Source organism: Pyrgilauda ruficollis, unplaced genomic scaffold, assembly GCF_017590135.1.
Source record: "Pyrgilauda ruficollis isolate IOZ18807 unplaced genomic scaffold, ASM1759013v1 scaffold30, whole genome shotgun sequence".
Taxonomy (NCBI): Eukaryota; Metazoa; Chordata; class Aves; order Passeriformes; family Passeridae; genus Pyrgilauda; species Pyrgilauda ruficollis.
Genome location: NW_024524378.1, coordinates 1,753,586 through 1,776,878, shown reverse-complemented (window position 1 = coordinate 1,776,878; position 23,293 = coordinate 1,753,586). Strand labels below are relative to the sequence as shown.

Sequence of the window (23,293 nt, the reverse complement as noted above, 5' to 3'; positions counted from 1 at the left end):
CAGAACAGCCTTTTCAGTTGCTTAATAATTTTCTTTCTCTTCCTCTTTATCCTCTAATTGTCAACATTTTTCAAAATCCGAAAAGCTCATAACAGCGTTATTTATAGGCTAGAAATTGGATTAGTTTTTCACCACTAAAATAAAGATACAGAAATGTCAACTTGGAATGAACTGGTTTATTAAAGGAAAATATTAGTATTAATAAATGCTAATATAATTTATTGGTATGATTGCTGCATTTAAAGAAAGCCAAGCTGTTGCCTGCTTCTTAAATTACTACATTTCAACTTTTCAACATGTTATTTAAAAATATGAAGTAGTCACCTTATTATACACCATCTTCCAAGATTTGAAAGCAACTTATACATATAAATGGATTCAGCCTCATCAGTGCCTCTAAATGATGAAAAAAATGACATTTATTAAGTAAATGCATATAGTGCAGATCCCATCTGCTGGATTTAAAGTCTTGATTTACATTTCAAAACACTTTGGAGGATTAATCATCTCAAACTAGTCTAGGTTGATTATGTGGGTTCCTTCCACCCTCAGCAGGATGAGGGAGAGACATCCTCCAGAGGCCTGTCACACTACTTTTAAATACCCATTTGTAGGAACAATCCTAGAGCCCTTTAGAGGGACATGTCACTTTCCAGGAGGGATAGACAATTGGGTGAAATTAGGTACTTAACTTTTCAACAGTATAGACCTACTGAAGATAGGTGAGATTGATCTCTTCTCCTGAGAGCCTATTCATTAGCTTACTTTTAATAGCCTGCAAGAGAACTCCTACTCTGTGACACTGAAATATTTTAGATAAGTGGTGAATGGACTGCATGGCTCTACAAATTGGATTCACCTAATAAGTAGTAAGATATGGTAGAATTAAGCATAAGCTTAAACCAATGAACTGATAAGGAAAGACAAAATTCTCTTTTTGTCTCTCTTGCCTCTGAGATGCTTAAGATTCTTTCTTTGTTTTTCCTTGCTATTATTTGACTCAGAAATTGTTATCCTCCATAAAAAGTCTTCCTCTACTTTTTTTTTTTTTATTTAAGTGTAAAGATATTATTATCAAGGAACAATATTGAAAGCCTGTGTTGGTTGATCCTTCCACTTAAATATTAATTCAAATATTTAAAAATGGCTGTTTGTTTGATATATAGCAACTAGAAAGCCAGAAATCAGATGGGACTGCTCTCCAGTAACAATGGAATTATTACTTGCATGCTGTCACAAATTTTGGTACCCTGGAGTCTGCCTTCTAATTGGAGAAGGCTCAGTTATGATATGAGCTGATCATTTCTGTGTCAAGTCATATGAGGAACAGTGCACACCTTACTCCCAGCTCACCAATTCAAGTAGTTTTTTTCTGTTCTACCCAGTTTCATTGTACCCTGCTCTGAACTAAGTGAAACTTCTTTAACAAACAGTAACTCTTTTCATTTGTTCCACTTCCACAGTTCAAACTTCAGCAAATGATCTCCTAGTCCCCAGTCTATATGATCAGCAGTCAGTTTTCCTTCAGCTCAGTACAGGGATGTTGAATTTCTTTCCTTTCTTAGTCTTTGAGCTAACGGTAGCTTTTACTTTCCTTGTTTTTTTGTCTTTGGTTTTGCTATTTCTCTTTTGCCTGTCAAGAACTGGGTTTATGTGCTTTTACAGTAACATCGACATTCAAGTACACATCATAGGTACACTTAAATGGGTAAGTGTAAAAGTAAGACTTTAAGGAAATTAAAGTGAAACCTACATGGCTGACTTATGGGCCATTTAGAGCACAGAACCAGCACATGAGGAAGATCTCAAACATATTAAAAAATAATGTCCCATACTGTATGAACATGCTGAAGCTTTACCAAAGAAGAAAGGTACATGAATGAAGAGACTGTGCCTGTCCTTGGGATCTCTTGAATAACCTTTTCAACACACCTGAGCCCATGACTGTCTCAAGATGTGCCCTGGTCCTTGGGGAACACACAAATCAGTGCCTTAATGGGAGAGCAGAACAAAGCAAATCCGTTGCCAATACAGAAATTATTTTCTACACATAATGAATAACCATGAGACAAAGACGGGGACTTACAGTGTCCATGGCAACATTTGGTGTTTGTTTGGGTTTTTTTAAGAAACTCTTTTAAGGTTGTGAAGTGGAGCTTTCATTCAAAGTATTACTTTGGGGAGAGTCAGGGGAAGAGAAAGAATTGGAAGGGCTGTCCATGGAGAGTGTCCCCTTTAGCCATATAAAGAAAAGAGAGGCCACTCTCACATTGTGTTTTACGTAATGAAATAGTCCTCTGCAAAACAGAAAAATTCCAATAAACAGGGATTTCCTGAAACGTTCTGTGGGTTGTGAAAGAAACAATTTTGCCTGTTTTTTCTTTCTTACTAAGATTTTCTTTATCTCATTCTCCTCTGAAGGAAAAGACAGAGTTGATTTTAGAGGGAAAAATTGACTGCAAATATCTTGGAAACTCTTTCACTTTTTTCAGATTTATGTAGTTTAATTTAAGAACCTGTCAAAATAAAGCTAGTCAGCCTGTATAGCTTGTATCCTTTTGTTCTTTGACATTTTGAGAGAAAAAGCACCCTTGAATATTTGCTTTTTGTTTTGTCAGAAATGAGAGAAATCCTTCATATATGCAAGGCTTCCTCTTTGCTATCTGGAATAAATACAAAGATTTGCATAAAGTCATACAATTATTTACTTTGGCATTTTTTATTTTTTTTTTAACATTACATATCTATAAGTGCTGAGCAATAGTAATGGAGATATTCTAAAAATTAAACTCTGTGGGAGAGAAAAGACCCCACACAGAGTTCTGTGTCCATCTCTAGGACCCCCAACATAACAAGGATGATCTATAATCTATAATAATGTATAACCTGTTTGACTGAGTCCAGAGGAGGCCATGAAGATGCTCAGAGGGCTGGAGAACCTTGTCCATGGAAATATCCTGAGAGAGTTGGAGTTGTTCAGCTTGGAGAAGAGGAGGTTCCAGAGATACCTTACACCAGCATTCCAGGACATAAAGGGGACTGCAGGAGAGCTGAAGAAGCACTTTCCACAAAGGCATAGAGTGATAGGACAAGGGGGAATGGCTTTAAACTGGAAGAGGGAAAATTTAGATGAGATATTAGAAAGAAATTCTTTACCAAGAGGATGGTGAGACACAGCAACAGGTTTCCCAGGGAAGTTTTGGATGCCCATTCCTGGGAGCGTTCAAGGCCAGGTTGGATAGGGTTTAAGCAACCAGGTCTAACGAAAGGTGTCCTTGCCATGGCAGGGAGGGTGGAACCAGATGCCTTTTAAAGTTCCTTTTCACCCAAGTCATTCTATGATTCTATAAAATTGAATCTGATATTTGTAATACAGAAAAATTATCCAAAACATCAATATCAGAGACTGTACTTCTTGTGTCTTGATCTTAACTATCACCTCCCTATTGCAACTAAGGACAGAAACACAGGAAACATCTAAAATATTTCAGATCTGAGATAACAAAAGAAAGCATCTTAACTATTTTGGAGCTCTGTCTGTCATAGGGCTCTGTTTCTACTCTGCTCTTGGTATTGCAACTGGAATATTGGGAACTGGAAAGGGACCTGCCTGTGGCTTTTATAAAGTGTGTTGTTCTTGTTCTTAAAGGCTAGCTGGGTATATATATATATATATATATATATATGTATTTTTTTTTTTTTTAAGGATAAGTAGCAGGCACAATATTTCAAATGGAGAGAAGAAAAGCAGCCTACCCACTTGAGTGTAAGTGCATCACTTACACTGCATCTCCAGTGAGACCACTTTCTGAAATGTAGGCTGTTGTGCCATGGCAGATGTGGAATCTGGGAAAATTTCCAGAGAAATCACTGTAAAATGAGGTTCTCAGAATTAGCTGCTGTGTTTACCCCTTTTTCTCTCTTGAACTCTCACTGGCAAAACTGAAAGCACTGGATGATGGGCTGTGAGCATAAACAACTCACAAAAGACCTCTGAGGCAAACACTGTTTTCCAGTACACTTTTACACTTCCTTGGAAATCCATAGCCATTTTTAAAGAATAAGAAAGCTCTTCCACTGCTATGGCACAAATTTACTCTGGGCAAGCAGGCCACATGCTAGAAAACTGTAAGTTTAGGCTTTTGCTGTGATGTCTGAGAGGTAATGCAGTGGAAGTAATTACGTGATTGCTGATGGTACTCAGGGTATTTCCCTTCCTGGCTGGTAGTGCTAATCTATTTTACATATTGTGCTTCTGGGGAAAAAAATCATTCCTAAATTGAAGAGGGAGGTGTTAATGATGGCATTGCCTCCAGCTTTTTTCTTGTGACATCTTACTGATGTTCCTGTCAGTACAGATGGTGTCTGTCAGGTGCCACCTATCTCGCCTATTTGCAATATTAAGAGTTTAAAGAAAAAACCTCTGAGAAGTGCATTATGTGCAGAGAAGTGCATTATGTACAGGAGATTCCATTACAAAGGATTATTTTGGCTGGTGAAATAGGGAGCTACAAAAAGATTGAGCTGAATTAGCCTGACATGAAGATATGGCAAAAGAGTAAGGCTGAATTAGAGTTACTTTCCCCCTTTTTTAGACAGCCAAAACGCACATAAAAACTGAACCTAAGCATTGGATAATAAGCAGAACTGTGAAGAATCTGGATTAATTGGTCAACATTAGTATGATTTCAGACTTAGTAATTTATACAGTTTACAAAATCAAATACTGAAATAGGAGAAATGATTGTGCTATTTACAGTTTCCAAATTTTAAGTATTTTTTCTCAAAAAAAAAGAAAATATTCTGAATCCACCATAGAATTCTGAAATCTGAAAGCAAAAAGGACAACAGACATGAACATGGCATGAACATGAACATGATTAAATATTAAGATCATATTGGGATCACTTTATCTTTCAGTTCAGTCACCTGGAATTATTAGTGGCAATAGACAATATTGTAAAATATGATGGCAGTAGTTGTCTGACTGGAAGTCTAATGTGCAACATTAAACCTCGTTCACAGGAGATTTTTAAACTTTTAATAATCACTCTATGGCAATAAATGGCAATGACATTAATGTCTAGAATATTGCAGCTGCAGAAGCTAATTACCCAGCTGATGCTGTCAATATCCACAGCTGTTGGTGTTCCTTATTCTTTTACTACTAGCTTTCCCAAACAAAAATCCTATGCCTTATTGCAACATTCCCTGACTGCTACATTCTTAACACCAAAATTCTTAGTATGCTAAATGTTCTTTCCCACATTCACTTCAGTGCATGTGCATCCATGCCTTTAACTGCCCACTTTCTCTAGCAGAGAATCAGATTTAGTGGGAGAGGAAAGGAAATATCCTAGAGAGACAAACTTTTTTTTTCCTGGAGATACAGTTCCAGTATCTGCCACAGTCTCATGTCATGTTCTGTAGCAGTAATTTCCATGACTATATAGTTTCCTTGCATATTGAACTCTGATAGGAAAGAAATTCTCTGATCTATTTAAGAATATTTCTTAAATACTTTGATTTTTAGATAAGAGTTGTTTTCATTTATTCTTTACTTCTTTAGGTTTTAAAAAAGCACAGAAAAAAAAACCTCACAGTTTTGGTGCTTAGCAAAATTTAAGGGACCAAAGATTGTGATAGGAGAACCATTCCAGCATGGCATCTGAGCTGGGAAAGAGAAGGGTCTGGAAGACAAGGACAAAGTTTCAGTATAGGACATGGAAAATTTCAACAGAGGTGGAAGCAAAAATAGTGCGTCTGGAATTAAATTCAACCCCAGTGGAATCAACAGAGAAACATATGTTGGCTTCAATAGACCAGCATTTCACCAGATGTGATTATGTAATTTTTGCAGCTGTTTTCTGTACAGATCAAAATATGCAAAAAAACACCTGTTTTATGAAAATAGAACAATGAAGAATAAATTATTCATATTTGCTGATTAACAGCTAGAACAAGACATAAATCTAAAAAAATATCATGACACAGAAGACCCAGATGGCTTCTTTAGAATAATACATGTGGCTTGATGTAAAAGTCATGGCGGGGAATTGAAAGGAATTATACTGAAAGTGAGTATTACAGCAGTTAAACCAGAAACACTCTTCTGATGACTTCCCTGCTTCAAACTGTACAGGAAGGGGTGTTTGCTGTTAAGTAGAGCTCAACAAAATAAGTCCTAAGCACTTCTGCTTTCTTGCATATATTCTCTCTTTTCTCATTCATCAATTGCCCATGACCATGACAGTCCAGAAACCTGGTGGATTATTTTTCAGACTTTTTAAAGACTTTGCTTTGTACTTCCTCAACCTATGGCTTCTTGGTTTTACTCCTACCTTTTTTTTTTCCACTTTCTCATTTAAATTAAAGTCATATACTCTTTAGAATAGCAAATATTGTTTACAATATTTGTTTGGGAGTGAGTTTCCTAACTTCCTCTACTCTCTTCATTAGATCACCTGTTTGTATCTGATTGTCCACTCACAGCCTTTCTTTTTTTTTTTTTTTTCCAACTATGTTTCCTTCCAAACTTTAGATTGGAGTTCTATTTCTTTTTCCATGTGTCTTAGGGTATCAAAAAGGGAAATAGAAACTACCAGTCCCTCTTGGTTGGGAATACATACAAAGAAGCTGAGATCTGAGAAGCTCCTTTGTAACTTTTCAACACAGCTTATCTAGTTATTTTTGGGATTCTTCTTCTGTCCAGTCTTCAGACATTCTTCTATGCCCATAAAACTCACAGGCAACATGCTCTTTGGCTGCTTATCCTTATTGCAACAACCAAGACCTTCCAGGAAGATGTACCTGTTCTCATGGTCTTGGATCAACCACAAGCACTTTTTAGGATTTGGGACCTCTCACTTGGTACAAGCTGTATGTTTTGTTTCAGCTTTGCTTGCTCTTACAAAATCTTCTACATCCAGACATCCTGCCTGAATGCAGCAGGCAGGAAAAAGTCAGTCTGTGCCTCTCCATGCGATTTGAGCAAGCTTTTTTTAAATTTCTTTTTACTTTTAATGGGTACATAATGTATTTTGATAATTTGATAACAATTCACAATTTCCAGTGGCCATTCTTCCAAAAAAGTAATAATTTTATTGCTTGAAAACGTGCAATTTTAACATTGTTGAAACCCCAGCAAATACGTACTGTAAGTGGCTGTAAGAGCAGCAGAAGTAATTGTGCCTCATTTTATACTTGTGCATTGACATCAATCTCTCTAATGATTTCTCTGTTATCATCAGAGAGAAACAAACTTTCCCTAGGGTTCTTATTCTCTTCCTGATTTCTCATTTTAATGAAACCTTGAGATAAGTTAATATAGGTGAGACATTTGCATAGCTGCTATAATGCCCCAAAGGACAGAGAGGCAGAAACTGGTGTGTACTGAGATGCTGTGAGTGTTCTTTCTTTAGGAAACCAAATGAAAATCAGGTAGGGTGAGACTAAAAAGCATACCTGATTTTTTATACAGCTGTGAGTATTGGCCATTCAAGACAGACAGGTCCAAAATTTCCCACTAGGAATGACTCCAGATACTCAGCTGACCTCACACACAAGCACATCATGTGTTTGATGGCTGAGTTGCTCTGCACATGAGCTGTGGTCATTTGTTTAGTATTTCCATAAACTTGACACATCACTATCAGAATTCAGTAGATTACTGGTGAAGCTGTTAGGTACAGTGAAACAGGTTTTCTCATTTCCTTAAAAAGTGTCTGTAACTACCATGCGCAGAAGAATTCTTCAGTCATGCCTTCAGTGAATGGCCAGTTCTAATCTACTCTACAAATGCAATTTACTCTTATAGTTTACAGGCAGTAAAGACTTGGTCTAAACAGCAATGCTACTGCAAGGGTTAGGGGTTAAATTTAGTTTAAACCAATTCTTGAAATGGTAGGGTCACAATTGGTCACTATTACACCTGTGAATTACAAAGCCTCCTCATCTTGTTATGGTTTATTGTCCATACTGTAGCACAATAAGAAGGGTGGTTAAAATGCCTTTATAAAATTATTAATTGTTCCTATGGTGGTGGAAGTCGTGATGATTTAATCACAATAATTTAGCTGAAAAAGTACCTCTCTGTGACCAGGCTTTGGCTGTCACCATGCGTGATTTGCTTCTCTATGATTTCCTGATACTGTATTAATAGGAGATTTTGTAATTTTTTTTCATTCATGAGTTAGTACAATCCACACAAGGAGAGCTCTTAGAGATTAAAGATTGTCCAAAGAGTCATCTGTGACAGCATTTAAAGTGAGTGTAAGCAAACCTCTCTGTTTAGAGATGTTTCCTCCTTTTTGTTTTACTAAGAGAACTCCAAAGAATTTATTTGACACATTCCTATATAAAGTTTGTCAGCTTTTATGGCTTTTATTTCTGGGAAAACAAATTGTTTGCTCTCTGAGATATAAGGTGTTTTGCAGAAACCCGGTCTGTTCAGAGAAAAACTTTGAGACATATGGTCTTTTAATTACTGGGTTTTAGTACTTTTACTTTGGAAGTGCATTTTCAGCTGAAAAATTCCTTCATTTCAAATGCATTTAAAATTCAACAGAAGAGTGTGAACATTCAGGGGTTTTATGGGGGGGGGGGGGGGGGGGTGTTTCTCCATTTCAATATTTTACTTTTCTTATTTTCAGGTCATAAGTCTTTACTGTATAATATTAACTTTTCTTGTTAGAAAGGAAAGGAAAATCATAAACAACAGCTACAGTTTTTAAAAGGATTGCCAAGTTCAGATGTGTGCCTTGTTTTCCGCCTTGCAAAGCTAAGTGCTCTCCCCACAACATTCTGCCAGCTGTGCAAACACCTGCCTGGTTAATGTGTATGAATGATTTAATGCCCTCTGTGTGTTTGCATGGGTAGTTGTGTTTTTAAAAAGGACATATCAAGTTGGCAAAATCTATTTTGATGCCAAACAGAAAGTTCAGTGGAGGGAAGTGAAGGTGTATCTGTTTTCTAGGTTGTGTCTCTGTAGCTACGCTGGCTCTCCAATCCCTGTGGTTTAGTGATGTGTGTGCTTCCCTGTCCCACAGTTATGTTTAAAGGGATCCAATCCAAAGCTGTCTGAAGCCCTAAGGCTCTGCATTACCAGTGGCTGATTGAACATACCACTGATGTGCAATTTACTTTTAAAACCAAGTGTGTGTGTATTAAGACTTGCAGTGCTTTAAATGTGAAGACATGAGCATTTCCTAAAAGTACCAAGAGTGGCTGGCATTTGGTGAGCATTTTCCATCGTGTTTCCTGATCCCTTCCCTTGTTAGACAATATCCAAATGCACAACACTCAGGCAGCATTCCTGGGCAGGGCTGACTTCTGTTCTTCCCCACAGACACCTTCACCTGAGCTGGCAGTGCTTTGATGCCCACAGCCTGTGCCCAGCCAGCACACAATTAAAGCTGAGCCATCCCCTCTCATCCTCACAGCCCTCAGCAGAGCTTTGAGAAGCAAAACTCTTGCAGAGTCTGTGGCTCTGAGAAGAGGTAATTAGTGAAGGAGCAGCAGTGGGAAAGTTTGCAAGGGCCAGGGAGCAATCAGAGGCAGGAAACTTTCTCCCATCCTTCTTAATATCTCCACATCTTTAGATTTCCCTGCTTTCTCCTATCTACCGTCTCCCCAAGACAGGTTTGGCACTGAATTTGTCTTTCTCTTTGCTATTCAGCACTGTCATGGAATTTAGTTGCTCCAGGCAGCACTGAGCACCACAAAGCTGAAGAGCTGCCCTGACTTTATTCCCTTCCAGCTCTTGCCCCAGCCTGCCCACTGGAGGGGCAGGGTGAGGAGCATGAGACAGCTGGACTTGCACTGCTCAGCAATAACAAAAACATTTCTGTGTAATCAACACTCTTTTCAGCACAAATCCTAAACAAAGCCCCACACCAGCTACTCTGAAGAAAATTAACTTTATCCAATTCAAAACTAGCACAAGCACACAGACATTAGCTGGCTACATATGAGGAATAAACTAAATGTAAACAACATTTACTCTCTTCATATCCCTTGCCCAGAGACTGAAAGGGAAATTCACCTTTAAAAACATATTCTTAAACCAGCAGCAGTTGCTGGTTTAGAATTTTAAAATTCTAAAATCCACTACAGTTACCTCTGGATGGTTTTCATAGGCTGAACTAGGGTTTTATAGCAAAATATGCCACATTTGTTCAAGAAAACCTTTCTCTATGCCTCAGTGTGCTACACAACCCTATATAGGACATGCTATACTGAAAATAAATTCTGTATTATCTGCAAGAAATACACAATTAGGCCTGTAAAAATATGCCCACATGTTCATACCTTTCTTAACCTTTTCCTCTCATGTATTTCTTATTGCTTTTCTTGCTGGCCCTAATCCAGCAAGTATATGTAGATCTCTTATGTTAATGGGATGCTTGTTGAAAATAAATAACGCACATGCATGCTTGTCAAACCAGCTCCGTAGCTTTGTAGGTTTCTCAGGCTTTCAGCTGTCTCCTGGAGTCCCACTGACATCCTTTATCACTGCTCCTAAAACCAGTTTTAAAAGTAGAAACACTTACAAAGTGAAAATTCGAGTGATATTAGTAATTATTATTATATATAGTAAATTTAATGATTTCCAAAATGTATTGGAATTTGTAGATACTCATCAGCTTGCAGAAAAAAATGCCTGATATTAACAATATTTTGATTTTTTTTCCCCCTCAAGCAGATTGGAAATGCTTTATATATACATATATGTTTGAAGAAAGCATTTATATAGTAGTCTTGATTTTGTTTTCAGTAAATACATAAACTGCTGTTAATATTGTTTGTCCTTTTGCTGTTGTGTCCTGCTGTCATTCACAAGTCTATCAGTCTATCTAAAAATTGCTCATCTTTCTTCTCTTTGTCTGTTAATATTATTTCAAAATTGAGAGTGAAATCAAACAATAATTTCAAATATTAATATGGTCTTATATCTTTGTTGTGGTCTCATTTTCTTATTTATTAGAGGAGAATATATTAAAACGTGCATGATGAAGGATTGCAGACAAGTCTGTGACGTTAAAGAGTGAATGGATCATTACACTTCCCTGTGACTTTATGCATCTCTTAAAGTGACCAGATTTATAGAACATCTGTTAAAGGACCATTAAGTAATCCATCTAGACTTGTTATTAAAAGAGACTTTTATAGTTACCTCTTTAATTAAAAATATATTTCTGGGGATCATAGTCAATTGCATTGATTAAAGTAGTTTCTGTGAGAAATGTATTCAATATTAAAAAAAAAGAAAAAATTAAAAATTAGGCTTAGCACCTCACTGATTTTCTTTGGCATGGAAAACTTGAAATCATCGACAGAAGTCACTGGACACTGTCAAACTTTTAATTAATCATGTCAAAAGATTTTGAGAAATTTGATTATTATGGTTATAGATTTACCCATATAAAGGTGGTGCCAGAGAAAAAAGGATCCTTGTTTCTGAAAACATGAAAATTCCTGACAGAACAAATAACTCTTTTGTGTGAATGTCTGTGAGAGTTATTGAGGTTTGGAGGTGGATTAGGCTGCAAATTAAATTAATCTGATTAAGATCAAGGAAAAATACAGTGCTGAAGTAGATTGGTAATACTGCCTTCTTTGACCACAGTTGACATTTATTCATAAGAAAGCACTGTTGAGTCATTAATTTGTACAGCTAAATATGAACATATAAATATATGCATACTACATATACATAAATCAAATAGACTCTATGCATATATTTAGATATTTACATAAATGTATGAAATGTTTCAAGGAACCTTGTGGACTAATGTGGACTAATGCGTGTAGTAAATGTAAAATGAATAATTAAATTAATTGTATTAACTGAGTTTTGCTGTTAGAGATTCTCTTTTCAGTAGTCATAGGTACTTCACTTCTGCTGGGAAAGGGAGGATTTCAAATTTCGTCAAATGACCTGAAAGTTTCTTTAGGGACTGTCTTTGCTGTTTAAAAAAATTGCTATCAAATTCTTTTTGGAGACTGTCATTGCTTCAGCAGAATGCAAATGAAGCCTGTGATTAAAGGATTGCTCTGCTAAAGCCAAGGTCATTGGCAAACAGCACCACAAAAATTGAGCGACTGGCAAAAATATGATGACTTTTTATCGCAGAGAAGAAATATAGAAACAAAAGTGTCGTGAGGAAAGGTATTTTTCTGAGAGCATCTTGTGCTTCTTTGAAATGAAAACAAGTAACAGACCCCTCACAGCTCAATAACTTCTGCTGCTTATTGCTTCTTGTCTCATTTTGCATTCTGAGTCTTCAGAAGAGCTTCTGGTAGTGTGTACTCGCACTTCTTGGCAGTCTGTTGTGGCAGACAGTCTTACCCAATGAGCTGTATAGAGTTCATTCAAAAGGTGGAGAGAATTAGCACATCTTTCTCACGGCCCTTTGCACACACTCTAAAACAAAAATTCAGATCTTCTTACAAGATTTCCATGAATCATGGGGTTTGATTTATATATGAATATTCCTTATTGCCTCTTTAAAACTGTGAGCGTGCACTTGAGTCATTGTCTTTGTTGAAACATTAAAACAGTTGGCCTTTTCCTATGCCCTGATGTATCCATGATTGTCTGAGGTGGGGGACTGTGGCAGGTGATGTCCTGGATAGCTGTGGTCTGAACTTGTGACACAGAAGTCTCCCTTCTAGATTCCAGGACCCAGCTTTAAGGAAAACAGCTGACAGTGCAAATTGCAGCACAGAGTGGAGGTGCCTAGCAGCAGAGCTCATGAGTTTTGGAGTTTTCCTGTTCAGCTCACTTTCTCACAATAAGACAAACTTCTTATTGTAATTTCATGTTCCTGAGAATAAAGGCTTTAGCAAAAATGCTGAACATAATCAGACTTGTCATAAAACAAGAGTTGGCAATATCATGAACAATTGCATTGCTTTGAGCAAGCAAAGCAGAGAACACAGCAGCAGTTGCTTAAACTGGTCTATTAATCTTTAAAAGTGTTCCTGGGTGCAGGTAGGAGCTTTCTGGCTAGTCTTAAAGCGGGGAGTTTTTTTTCTTGACAGGAATTTTAACATTCAAGGGAGTTTTTAAAAGTCTTTTTATGGTGCATTTTAGTGTTATCAGAGTCTGGGATAAACCTTTAAATTTAGGACCCAGTCTCTCTTGTGTGTTTATTTCCAGCATAGAATTTATCTCCTTGCATAGCAAGAGATGTTATGTTATTCCTATAGTTGAGATGAACAGACAAAACACAGAACCCACCAGAAAGGAAGGGAAATATTAAAATTGACTGTACTATTGTTACAACATTATATTTTTAATCATGCTTTTATCCCCATGCTTTGTCTTTGTTCACAACCACTGTGAAAAAAAATATGGTTATTTGGTTAATAACAAAGTTAAATCCTGTTTTAGCTAGAGGCTACATTGCATCTGTTCCTCATATGGGATTATGTGGGGTTTTGGCACAAACTGTGTCTTCTATTTCCATGAATTTCATAAAACTCCATGCAAGGTTTGTAATATTTGGGTGTCCATAGCAGAAGACAAAGTGCTATAAAGAATTAGCCATTTTAGGATGGCCAACCCAGGCCAGACCTCTCCATTTTAACTGCAGAAAAAGCCAGTTCCTATCAACACTTCAAGAGTCTTCTCCATTTCTTTAAGCACTGTATTTCTTGAATATTTACAGACTGTAAACATGGTGAGGTACTCAGGTACGAGTCTGATCCTGTCTGCTTTAATGAGAAATATTAAATAGGAAAAAATATTAATAATAATTTAATTAGAAACATTGTAAATGTTATAAAATAGTGTGGGAAAGAGTTTTCTGTAAGTGTTGTGGCAGCTTATTTTTGGGGCATCAAATTTTAATTTTGCGATATTTCAAATGTATGAATGACTCCATAGGGATCTCAGCAATTTTGCTCAAAAACAGCAACCGCAACAACAAAGCTAAAATGTTCTTGCTGAGCCTTGAAATTGTTTTATGCTATAAACTCCTTTTTCAAATACTTGTAGTTTATAAACATTTTGGACAGATTTTTTTATGGCCCATAATTATAGTGTTTTTCCACTTTTGTGCACCAAGATGTTTCAAGCCTTTTTTAACCTTTCCCATCTCTCTGGTCTGAGATGTTTTTCGACATCACTGGTATAGGTGGCTTGCCAAAGCTGTTTCTAATTCTTCACTATGTTACATTTCTGTCCTGCCTTGCTTCTTCATTTCAGTCAAAATCAGGTATGGCTTGAGTGAGGGACACACCAATCTACACAGACCTTTGGCTTTATACAAACCCTTGTCATATTTGCAGTCTTCAAAACTCAAAGCAGCGCTCAGAGTTTGACATCACTCCACATCTGTGTTCTGTCATAGCTCTGGATCACCAGAGGTAATAGGTGAGAGCAATTTTCAAACTAAGTGCTCAGCTTAATCACATGTCAAGGACTCCACTGGAGCACAACAGCTTTTCTGGGCAGCTGTACCTTCTTTGTGTTCATGTTGAATTTCCTACGACAAGTGGTAGGTAAGACTTGTATTGATCCAATCACCCCATCTCAGCTGCTTTTTCCTTGTGTGTTGAAGCTTTTGCCTGCCATACTCTATTACCTCTCTGGGCTGTTTCTCAGACAAAGACACTGCCACAAAAGGGAGGGTGAACAAGGAAAATATGTGGAACTGGGATTTGAGCATGGATCTGAATATTGCCAAAGATCAGAACTCATCTTCAGGGGCAACAAGTTTCAAAAAGAGCCCCTTGCCCTTGCTAGTTCTCATAATTTCCTCTTGCAAATGACACTAAGAGTGCATGAAGAAGACAGCAGTATGCTTCTTTTGCTGACTTCTTGCCTTCTGGCATCCTAAAGACTTTCCACTGCATTCCACTTTTCTGGTAAATTTGGTAAATCTAATTTTAAAATTGCTTGCTTTGCAAAAGAGTACACAGATCCTTGAGCATGTAGCAAATAAAAATGCAAGGAAATTATTTTTATAATATAGGTAGATCATCTGCCTAATTTCCAAATAAATTTCCAAAATTATCATGTTCGCTTCTAAAAAACAAAATAAAATCTGGCAACACTCTCCATAGCTGAAGGAATAAAAGTAGTAAAAGAAGGAGAAGGCAATACTTGCTAAGCTTAACTCAAACTTTTTTTTTTGGAGGGTTGTAGATGAGGAGGGTAGCCTGTCAGCAAATAGATAAAAAATATTGCAGTGTAGATAAATTCAGGAAAAAAATTTTGCTTAATATGGAAATCTTTCCCTTTAGTCATGGTCTGATGCCATGATTACAGTTTATGAACTTCTAAACTCTGTGGGAGTTCAGTGGGAACCATGAGCCTCTAATCACACCAACCAAGAATTACTTAGCCCCTGTATCTCTTTTAACCATTCTCAGCCCGTGATGTTGGGGTTACCTCACTGTCTATGTCTGAAGATTTTGATACTGTGAATTTTCTCTTTTTGTGGTAATAAATTTAAGTGTGTCACGTGATTGCTCTGGTTTAGTGTGCACCGCTAGCACAGAGATGAATTCACTATGTCTTGTCTGACATCCAGTTCAGAGATGAATAGCCCCAATAGAGTCTACCCATAAGCTTCAATTTAAGAATGCTCTTCATGTCGTTTATTCTCCAGGATGAGGTGAAGATGCTGAGTGTATTATATCTTGAGCAACCTGGAATCAGCATGGTTCGTTGTCCTATCCCATTAGCTGTTAAATGGGCTACCACAATTATTGAGTGAGCTGCCTTCAACCTCTAGCTTATTGAATAGGTAAAAGCCATCAGTGTAGCATTGAGGCAAGAGTTTAAATTAAAAACCAGCAGGAAACAAAATAAGTCAATATTCAAAAATTGTCATCCCAATAAAGACAATGTGAGAGCTAGTGATACAAAATTCCCCGTTTGGAAATGGGAAATGGCCTCAGTCTTCTTCAGTATTGTCTGCCCAGGCCTCCAAAACTGTTTGTTCAGCAGTAGTGAGGAGAGATGGATTATAACTGGTCACACACAGAGCAAACTGGAATCAGAACCTGTTGTTTCAAGTAAAAGCAGAGTGGAAAAGTAAGGTGATGCTGCCAGTGGAGGTCTTTGGCTAATAGCTGATAGTCGTGTTTCCAAGTACTTCCACAATTAGAGTGGATTTCATTAATGCTGGGACGCATAATTTGTATCTAATGAGGATTAAGGTGTCCTTGAGATTAGATACTAAGGAATTTGTGTGTCCCTTGTCCCTGCAACACCTGTGCATCTTAATTACAAACATAATTGAGTCTAGGGAATTACAAGGAAATGTGCTATACCTTTTCTAGCATCATGCATATAAACTTTTATTACCTGTTGAGCAGGTGTTTGATTGAAAATCTTTTCTCCTCACTGCTTAAACCAAATATGTGTAGCAAGTCAGAACAGAGCATCCTTGTTACACTTAGGAAATGGAATGGGAATATTTAATGCCTCAGCCTAATGCCCATTCATAATAAGCAATATAATGTGTATCAATAAAATAAAAAGTGTTAGGAAAGGCTAGGTACCACACAAGCAACAATAAAGTCAAGGTCTCTAACATCATGTTTTGCCAAGTCTTTGTGGCCTTTCACTTGTCTATAAAATTTCAAGTGGTGACTGCTGTTTTCTGAAGAAAAAAAGGGGTTTTCCTCCGATCCTGCTTAAATAATATTTTTATTATACTTTTCCAAAGAGTGTATTTTCAAATACCAACAAGTAATGAAAGAAATAGAAAATAACATGTCATAAAGCAGAAGCATACACTGAAAAAACAAATAGGTGTGGTGGTAGTTATGCTGCAGCATAATATTTGTTTGTTATGCAAGGCAATCTTGGTGCATGGGGTTTTCTCCCTGGAGTTTCAGTGCCTTCTTTTTGTTTTCCTTAAAACTAGTGATTCTAGGTAGTCCTAATTTCTCATTAATTTTTTTTTGTTGTTATACATACTGTGTGTAAATTTTACACAAATAAATGAAAGGTACATCATGTCTTTAATTTCTCTTTAGTTTTAAAATAAGCCATCTTATGCTATGATTTGTTAAATTCTACCTAGATTCACCACCAAAAATTGAATCAAAAAAATCACAGAATTCTTTGGATCAGAAGGCATCTTCAAAGATCATCTAGACTGACCTCCCTGCTATGGGCAGGGACATCTTTCACTAGATCAGGTTGCTCAAAGCCCTGCCCAACAGAAAATTTCCACTTGAAACCAAATGTAGAATTTAAGCAGACATAATAAAATTAAACATTATCCCCAAGCACTTAGAAACAGCATTACTCAGACTCACAGGGATTACATCTCACCTTAAAAGAATGTATCTGCCATAGCAATGATTTCCAATAATAATCAAAATTAATCCTTGGGCTGACAGCCAACACAAATCCTATGTATAGTTTAAAGGCTTAAAATGCTGTAGACAGTTAAGTGGGACTCTGCATCAGTAAAGTGTGATTATGGGGCTGATCCTATACTCAGGAGCAAACTTCTTACCACAGATTGGAGTATTGCTTTAATGCTGACTAAAGGAGGGAAGAGTAGGAGATGGGGTTTCACTTCCCTGTGTCACTTCTCTAAATCTCACAATTTTCCTGGAGGACCTGTTGCCTGTGTTCTGCCCCTTCTCTGCTCATGGTGTCTGTCTGAGTAGTTATCAGCTGAGGAAGTATAGTTTATCTTCTGATGAATGGTATTAAAGTCAAGATGTATGCTCAGAGGAGAGCAATTTTAAATCCATTATAGAAATTTGAACTGTTAAATGAATCCCAACTGGATTAGTTAGAAGGACAATTTGGTTTCTCTTGGTTTCTCAGAGCCTGACATTAAAGCCTTGCTTTGAAGCAGCAGCATTTTTTCCTAAGAAATAAGCATTTGACTTGTCACTGATGATTAAACATTTTATACATTTTTTTAATATGAAAAATTAGAAGATAGTAAATGATCTATTGAAAAACTTTAGGCATCTGCTTGTACTTTCTGAAAATTCTTAACTTTGATTTAATGTAGAACTGAAAATAAGCCACTTGGGCAGCAGCTTTTCCAGCATGCTCAGAGTTTCCAAGCTGTGAATTTACAAATACCAAAACACTCTCAGAAGTTCACTGATATTTAAAACCTGTACATCCCAGCAAAGAGTCTTTGAATTTTCTATGGTTCTGTAAATGACTTTAAAGATACAGGTTAATGTTTTTAATTCTTGTTGCATTGGACTCACTTTACAGATTAAGAATCTCCAAGTAGTTAGGGAGAAGTGTTTCAGCTGATAAAAAAAAAAAAAAAAAAAAAAGTAAAAATTGATTTTTCTGTTGTCAGGCTTTCTTTTATTGATTGGCAGCTTAACATTTATCAGCTTGAACGGCTTATGGTTGCCATTTTGTGAAGTGATATTTCAGAGGTCAAGCTAATGCACCAAGTGGTTTTGTTTGCATTTCTAAAACTGATCCTTGCTGGGCCATCATTATCTGGTTTTACCTGCTTTGAGCGCTCAGGGTGTAATACACAAAGTGAAAAATAATTATGAAAATCTCCTCTTTTAGACTTTATCCAGAATTTCTGAATGAGAATTTATTTTTAAAAAGGTAGCAAATGCTGTGATGACTTTTTGGTTGTTTTTTTGTTTCTTTCTTTGTTTGGGGGGTTTTTTGGTTTGGTTTTTTGGTTTTTTTTTTTGTTTTGTTTTGTTTTTTTGTTTGTTTGTTTTTTGTTTGTTTGGGTTTTTTTGTATGTTTGTTTGGGTTTTTTTTGTTATTTTGGGTTTTTTTTTCTGTTTTCTTTTTACCTGAATCACCAGCAGCCTCAAAACATGAACATGACCATGACCATCAAGTAAACATGTTTTTTAAATCACCCCAAGAGCCACACATAACAGTATTCCAGAAATGAAAGATTTTATTTATAAAGGGTTTCTACTGTTCATATGCAAAATCTTACATTTTACATGTGTTGGCAAAATTTATCAAGCTGTTTGACAAACTGGTTGTTTGTCATTGGCTGTGAACTAGCCAAGTATGAGTACTGTAACAAACTATGATTTTTAAAACATAAAGACAAAAAACAGCAAAGGATAAATAAACCTTCAAGGGCAAAAGAAGCTGTGACACCAACACCATGGATGCCACAACTTATTCCCCCAGTTTGATAAAAAAGTGTTATCTCACAATATGTGATACACACTAACCCACCAAATCATATTCCTTCTCAGCAAAGGGCTTCTGAGCTAGGTTAGATTGAATATGTGTGTGCTGCTTGACAAATGGCATTTCTTTGAGTTGACAATCTTTAAAAGCACTTGATAACACTGTGCAATCTCTGGCATTGTTGTACAAAGAAAGCCCTGGCTGTTTCCTGTGACTCTATGTTCATGATTATATTTTCATTAAACTGAGTTGTTTGTCAGCTTCTTATTTCACAAGCTGTTTTCATGTTGCAGCTGAAAATTTTCTAAACTAGTATCAAGGATTGACATGCAAAGGCAAAAGACAAATGCCTCATCAACTCGAAATAATGCATTTGGAAATCTAGCAACTCTGTATTTAAAGGGTAGAGAAGAGGTGGAGAGAAAAACCAGCAGATCACAAAGGCAGATTTCTAACTGATAACTAGGATATAGTTAGGGTGGCAGGATTTAATTCCCATGTTAATTTTCAGGTGTGTCCAGAATAAAGGTAAATAATGAAGGAAAATAACAAATTAACTGCTTCTGCAACTGGAATCTGGACTGAATTTCCCTTTGGCCAGGGTAGAAGTAAATGGCCACAGACAGGACATATTTGTGGGACTCAAAGGGCAAATTGGTGTCATGGCAGTGCTCACAAACTGTCATGTATGGAAGGCAGGGGTATTTTGTGGGCATATGGTTGACAATTTTGCAGACATTTTTTACTTGGAGTTCAGAATGGGAAATATGGGAACATAAATCTGAATTAATTATTTAAAATATCAGTATAACTCAACTCCCATTTTTCTTCAGTGAGGAGGTTGGGTGTTTTTTTGCATTTAAATGGCATTCATTCAACTTGAGTGTATTTTTATTTTTTTTATACATGTATTTTTTTTTATACGTGACCTGAAGAACCACATGTTTTGTTAATTCAAATGAATTTTCCTGCTTGTACTTCATAGGTAAGCTCTTAGAAAATCTTTAGTACATTGGTAGGTTTGCCACTTTCACTGCTCCACGTGGAAGTTGTATGATGTTTACTAAAATGCACAGACAGTACACATCCTGTGTGGGTTAGAGTGCAATCAGTACTCATCTGGTTATGTTTAATATCTGATCTGGAAAATTATTTGAGTGAAGAGAACTAACTGCTTTTATTTTAAACCCAGATCATTTCACAAATGTAGGTCCCTTCTCTAAACTGAGAAGTTGGTAATCTGGATGAGGGGCAGAGGGAAGAAAAGAGAGCAGGATGCTTGGCTGGAAACATCTCATTTGAATGTGGTGATGAAAATCATCAAAGATTATGTACATTTCATTCAGGTTGTCTCCAGTACCATGGGGTAAAACTGGTTCTATTGTCTGTTAAAAAAAAAAAAAAAAAAAAAAGAAGCATCCTTAAGTGACATTCTAGCATTCTAATAAAGTAACATTAAAATTGTTTTTCAGGCAGTAAGTCCAAGGGAACATGTGTTTGTACAGTACCTGGTAGGATGGTTCTTATGTCAGGCAGAAGTGACTGTGCACAACTGCAAAATTAGCAATGAATGTTTGCCATTTCCTCTCTCCACTTTAACATTCTACTTTCATGTTAGAATTACTGGGGTGACGATTAAGGATAATTGCCTCATTGCCCTTATAATAGAAAATATCTTTTATTTCCCCTTTCTTTACCTTAAAAACAGAAAGTCAAATGTGTTCACACTTTTTCCCCTCCCTCTCCTAGGAAACGGATCTCATGACCTTTAACATCTCAATGCACCGCTCCTGGTGGCGGGAGCACGGGCCCGGCTGCATACGAAGGGTGGTGCGTCCTTCTTCCCCTGGCATCCTCGAGGATTACTCCTATGTCTCCGTGACAGGCTGCATCATTGATTTCCAGTACCTAGAGGTCATTCACAGTGCTATCCAAATACTGCTCTCCGTAAGTTCACGGTTCTTCTCGTGCTGGGATTCCATTGGTCCTTTCACACGCAGCCTGCTCTTGCTGCATGTCCTGGAAAGGGGGTGTAGTGAGTGATGGATGGCTGCAGAGATTTTAAATTGTGTTTTAATTGTGTTAGAGAATTATATAATTATTAATAATAAATTAATAATTAATTATTATTAATATTATTTAATAATATTATTAAAATGTGCGCTGTTCTTTTTTTTCCTTATATCTCTTCAAGCTCTGTGCAGGCATAGTACCCATTCTGGCCATAGCTGGGATGGGTGGAAATTAACTTGAGTCCTTGGTTCTCATTCATTGAGATGTAGAGCAAAGCAAAGTAGATTTACCCAAAATTAATTTGCCTAAACCTTTCAGTAGTTCCCAATCAATGACACCATTTTTTCAGCCCTGATTGTGTATGTATTTTGCACGATACGTAGCTAAGTTTCTTCACAGACTCAGCTATGGATTAATCCTTGAAAAAGGTCATATAATATTAGGAATTAAAGTATGTATTTATATTTAACCATGTAATTCTCTCTCTCCCTGAACTCTGCGTTTTCAGAACACTCTACCTCCATTGACCACATTTGTTGCAGCACCAGACAAAAAATTCAATTACAAGAAGTTTTTATAAAAGCCTGCAGTGCAGGGAAGTGCTGGGACTCAATGAGTTGCTTTCGGAGCAACAACCCAGTCTTGGCCACAGTTTTTCCTCTTGGCTGCTTCTGCCTGTGGTTGACAGGTTGTTTGGCATGAGCTGTGTGTGATCTCCTAGAAGTGGTAGCTCTTTCTCTTCTTGGCTGTGTGTAGTGCAGTGCAACTGGCTGAGCCCAAGTGGTTACACACAGGATCGATGACCCAAGATGTCCAGACCTGTTTTGAGAACATAAATGCTCATGGCTCATGGTCCTAACCATGGCCACCAGGGCCTGTTAGACAGTGGGAGCACAGGCGCAGTCCACACCTGCTAGTCAGGTGAGCTACATGGTCTGAGCAGCCAGAAGGGATACATATTTCTGGTCTCTTCAGTATTTCAAGATGTTTTGCTAACAATCTGGTTTATACTACCACTTGCAAAGTAGAAGGCATCTGTGGAATAAATCTCACTGGTAAATTTAAAATTATTTTTAAATTTAAAATTATTTTGAAAAATTATTTTCAAATACAGCTGGTTGTTGATCACAGGAAGTGATCAACAACTTGTCAGTGCAGTACCGTTCTGTCAAATGACAGGAATACAAATATTAATATTAGACTATTAGAATAAACACAACTAATATATATAAACTAAAAAATATTAAATTTAAAAATATATAAATTCTGTAATAATTATAAGTTGTAAGATGTAACTGGCCTTCCCTTTCTAAAGAACTGATTGATTGCTGTGCTGGATTAAATAAAATTCAAAATTTTGATTAAATTGAAAATTTAAAATGTGCCATGAACTTATAAGTCATGACTGTGAATTAAAGAGTTTCCCATTTCAGCTAGTGCTTTGATTTATATAAACAATGCTAAAATTAAAATACAGTATGAAAAGTAAAGTTTTCCTCCAATTTTACTATCTTGCTATGCCATCCGTGACATGATATGATTAACATACCATGAATCTGTACTTCAGTTTCCATTCTGAATTGTAATTTAGGCTTGTTTCATGTATTGTGCCACAACACAGAAGTCACCACCTGGATTATCAAATAATTTTCCATTTCCTTCCATTTTCTGAATACTACTAACTTGAAAAAGTTCCCATCCCTTTTGGATGCATAACTGCTTTCCTAATTGGAGTACCAATTTCAGTTGTTAGTTAAAAGGTCATTTAGGTTGTCTTTACAAAGAACTGCAGAACTGTATGTAGATAATGAAATAATTCTTTTTACCTTTTCCTGGTAGCTAGTCCCAAAAGCAGACTATTCCTTTATGGACCTTACTACCTGCTTAATTTTCATAACATTTTTATGTAGCAATAGTAGTGTAACAAACCATTTTATAGTGAAAAAAAACTTTATTGGCATAACAAATCATTTTATCATGCTAAGCTTTGTCCAAATGACTGGGAATGCAAACACTTCCATTTGGTAGGGAGCTAGAGCCCCTGAAAGAACACCTCTGAGGGGTAAGTATTGGATACCTGTCGAGACATATAACTCACTAGCAGCATTTTTGAAAGGTGACTCTTTTTTTTTTTTTTTTTTTTTTTTTTTT

General features: G+C 36.7%; 1 protein-coding gene across 1 annotated transcript in view; it reads left to right on the top strand.

Moving 5' to 3' along the window:
* The window catches only part of NKAIN3 (sodium/potassium transporting ATPase interacting 3), a 310,291-nt gene that overhangs the window by 227,111 nt on the left and 59,887 nt on the right, over positions 1 to 23,293 (top strand). Inside the window, exon 4 of the mRNA XM_041473740.1 lies at positions 20,879 to 21,076. Within this exon, the coding sequence (XP_041329674.1) occupies positions 20,879 to 21,076 (198 nt within the window). The remainder of the gene's footprint in view (positions 1 to 20,878; positions 21,077 to 23,293) is intronic.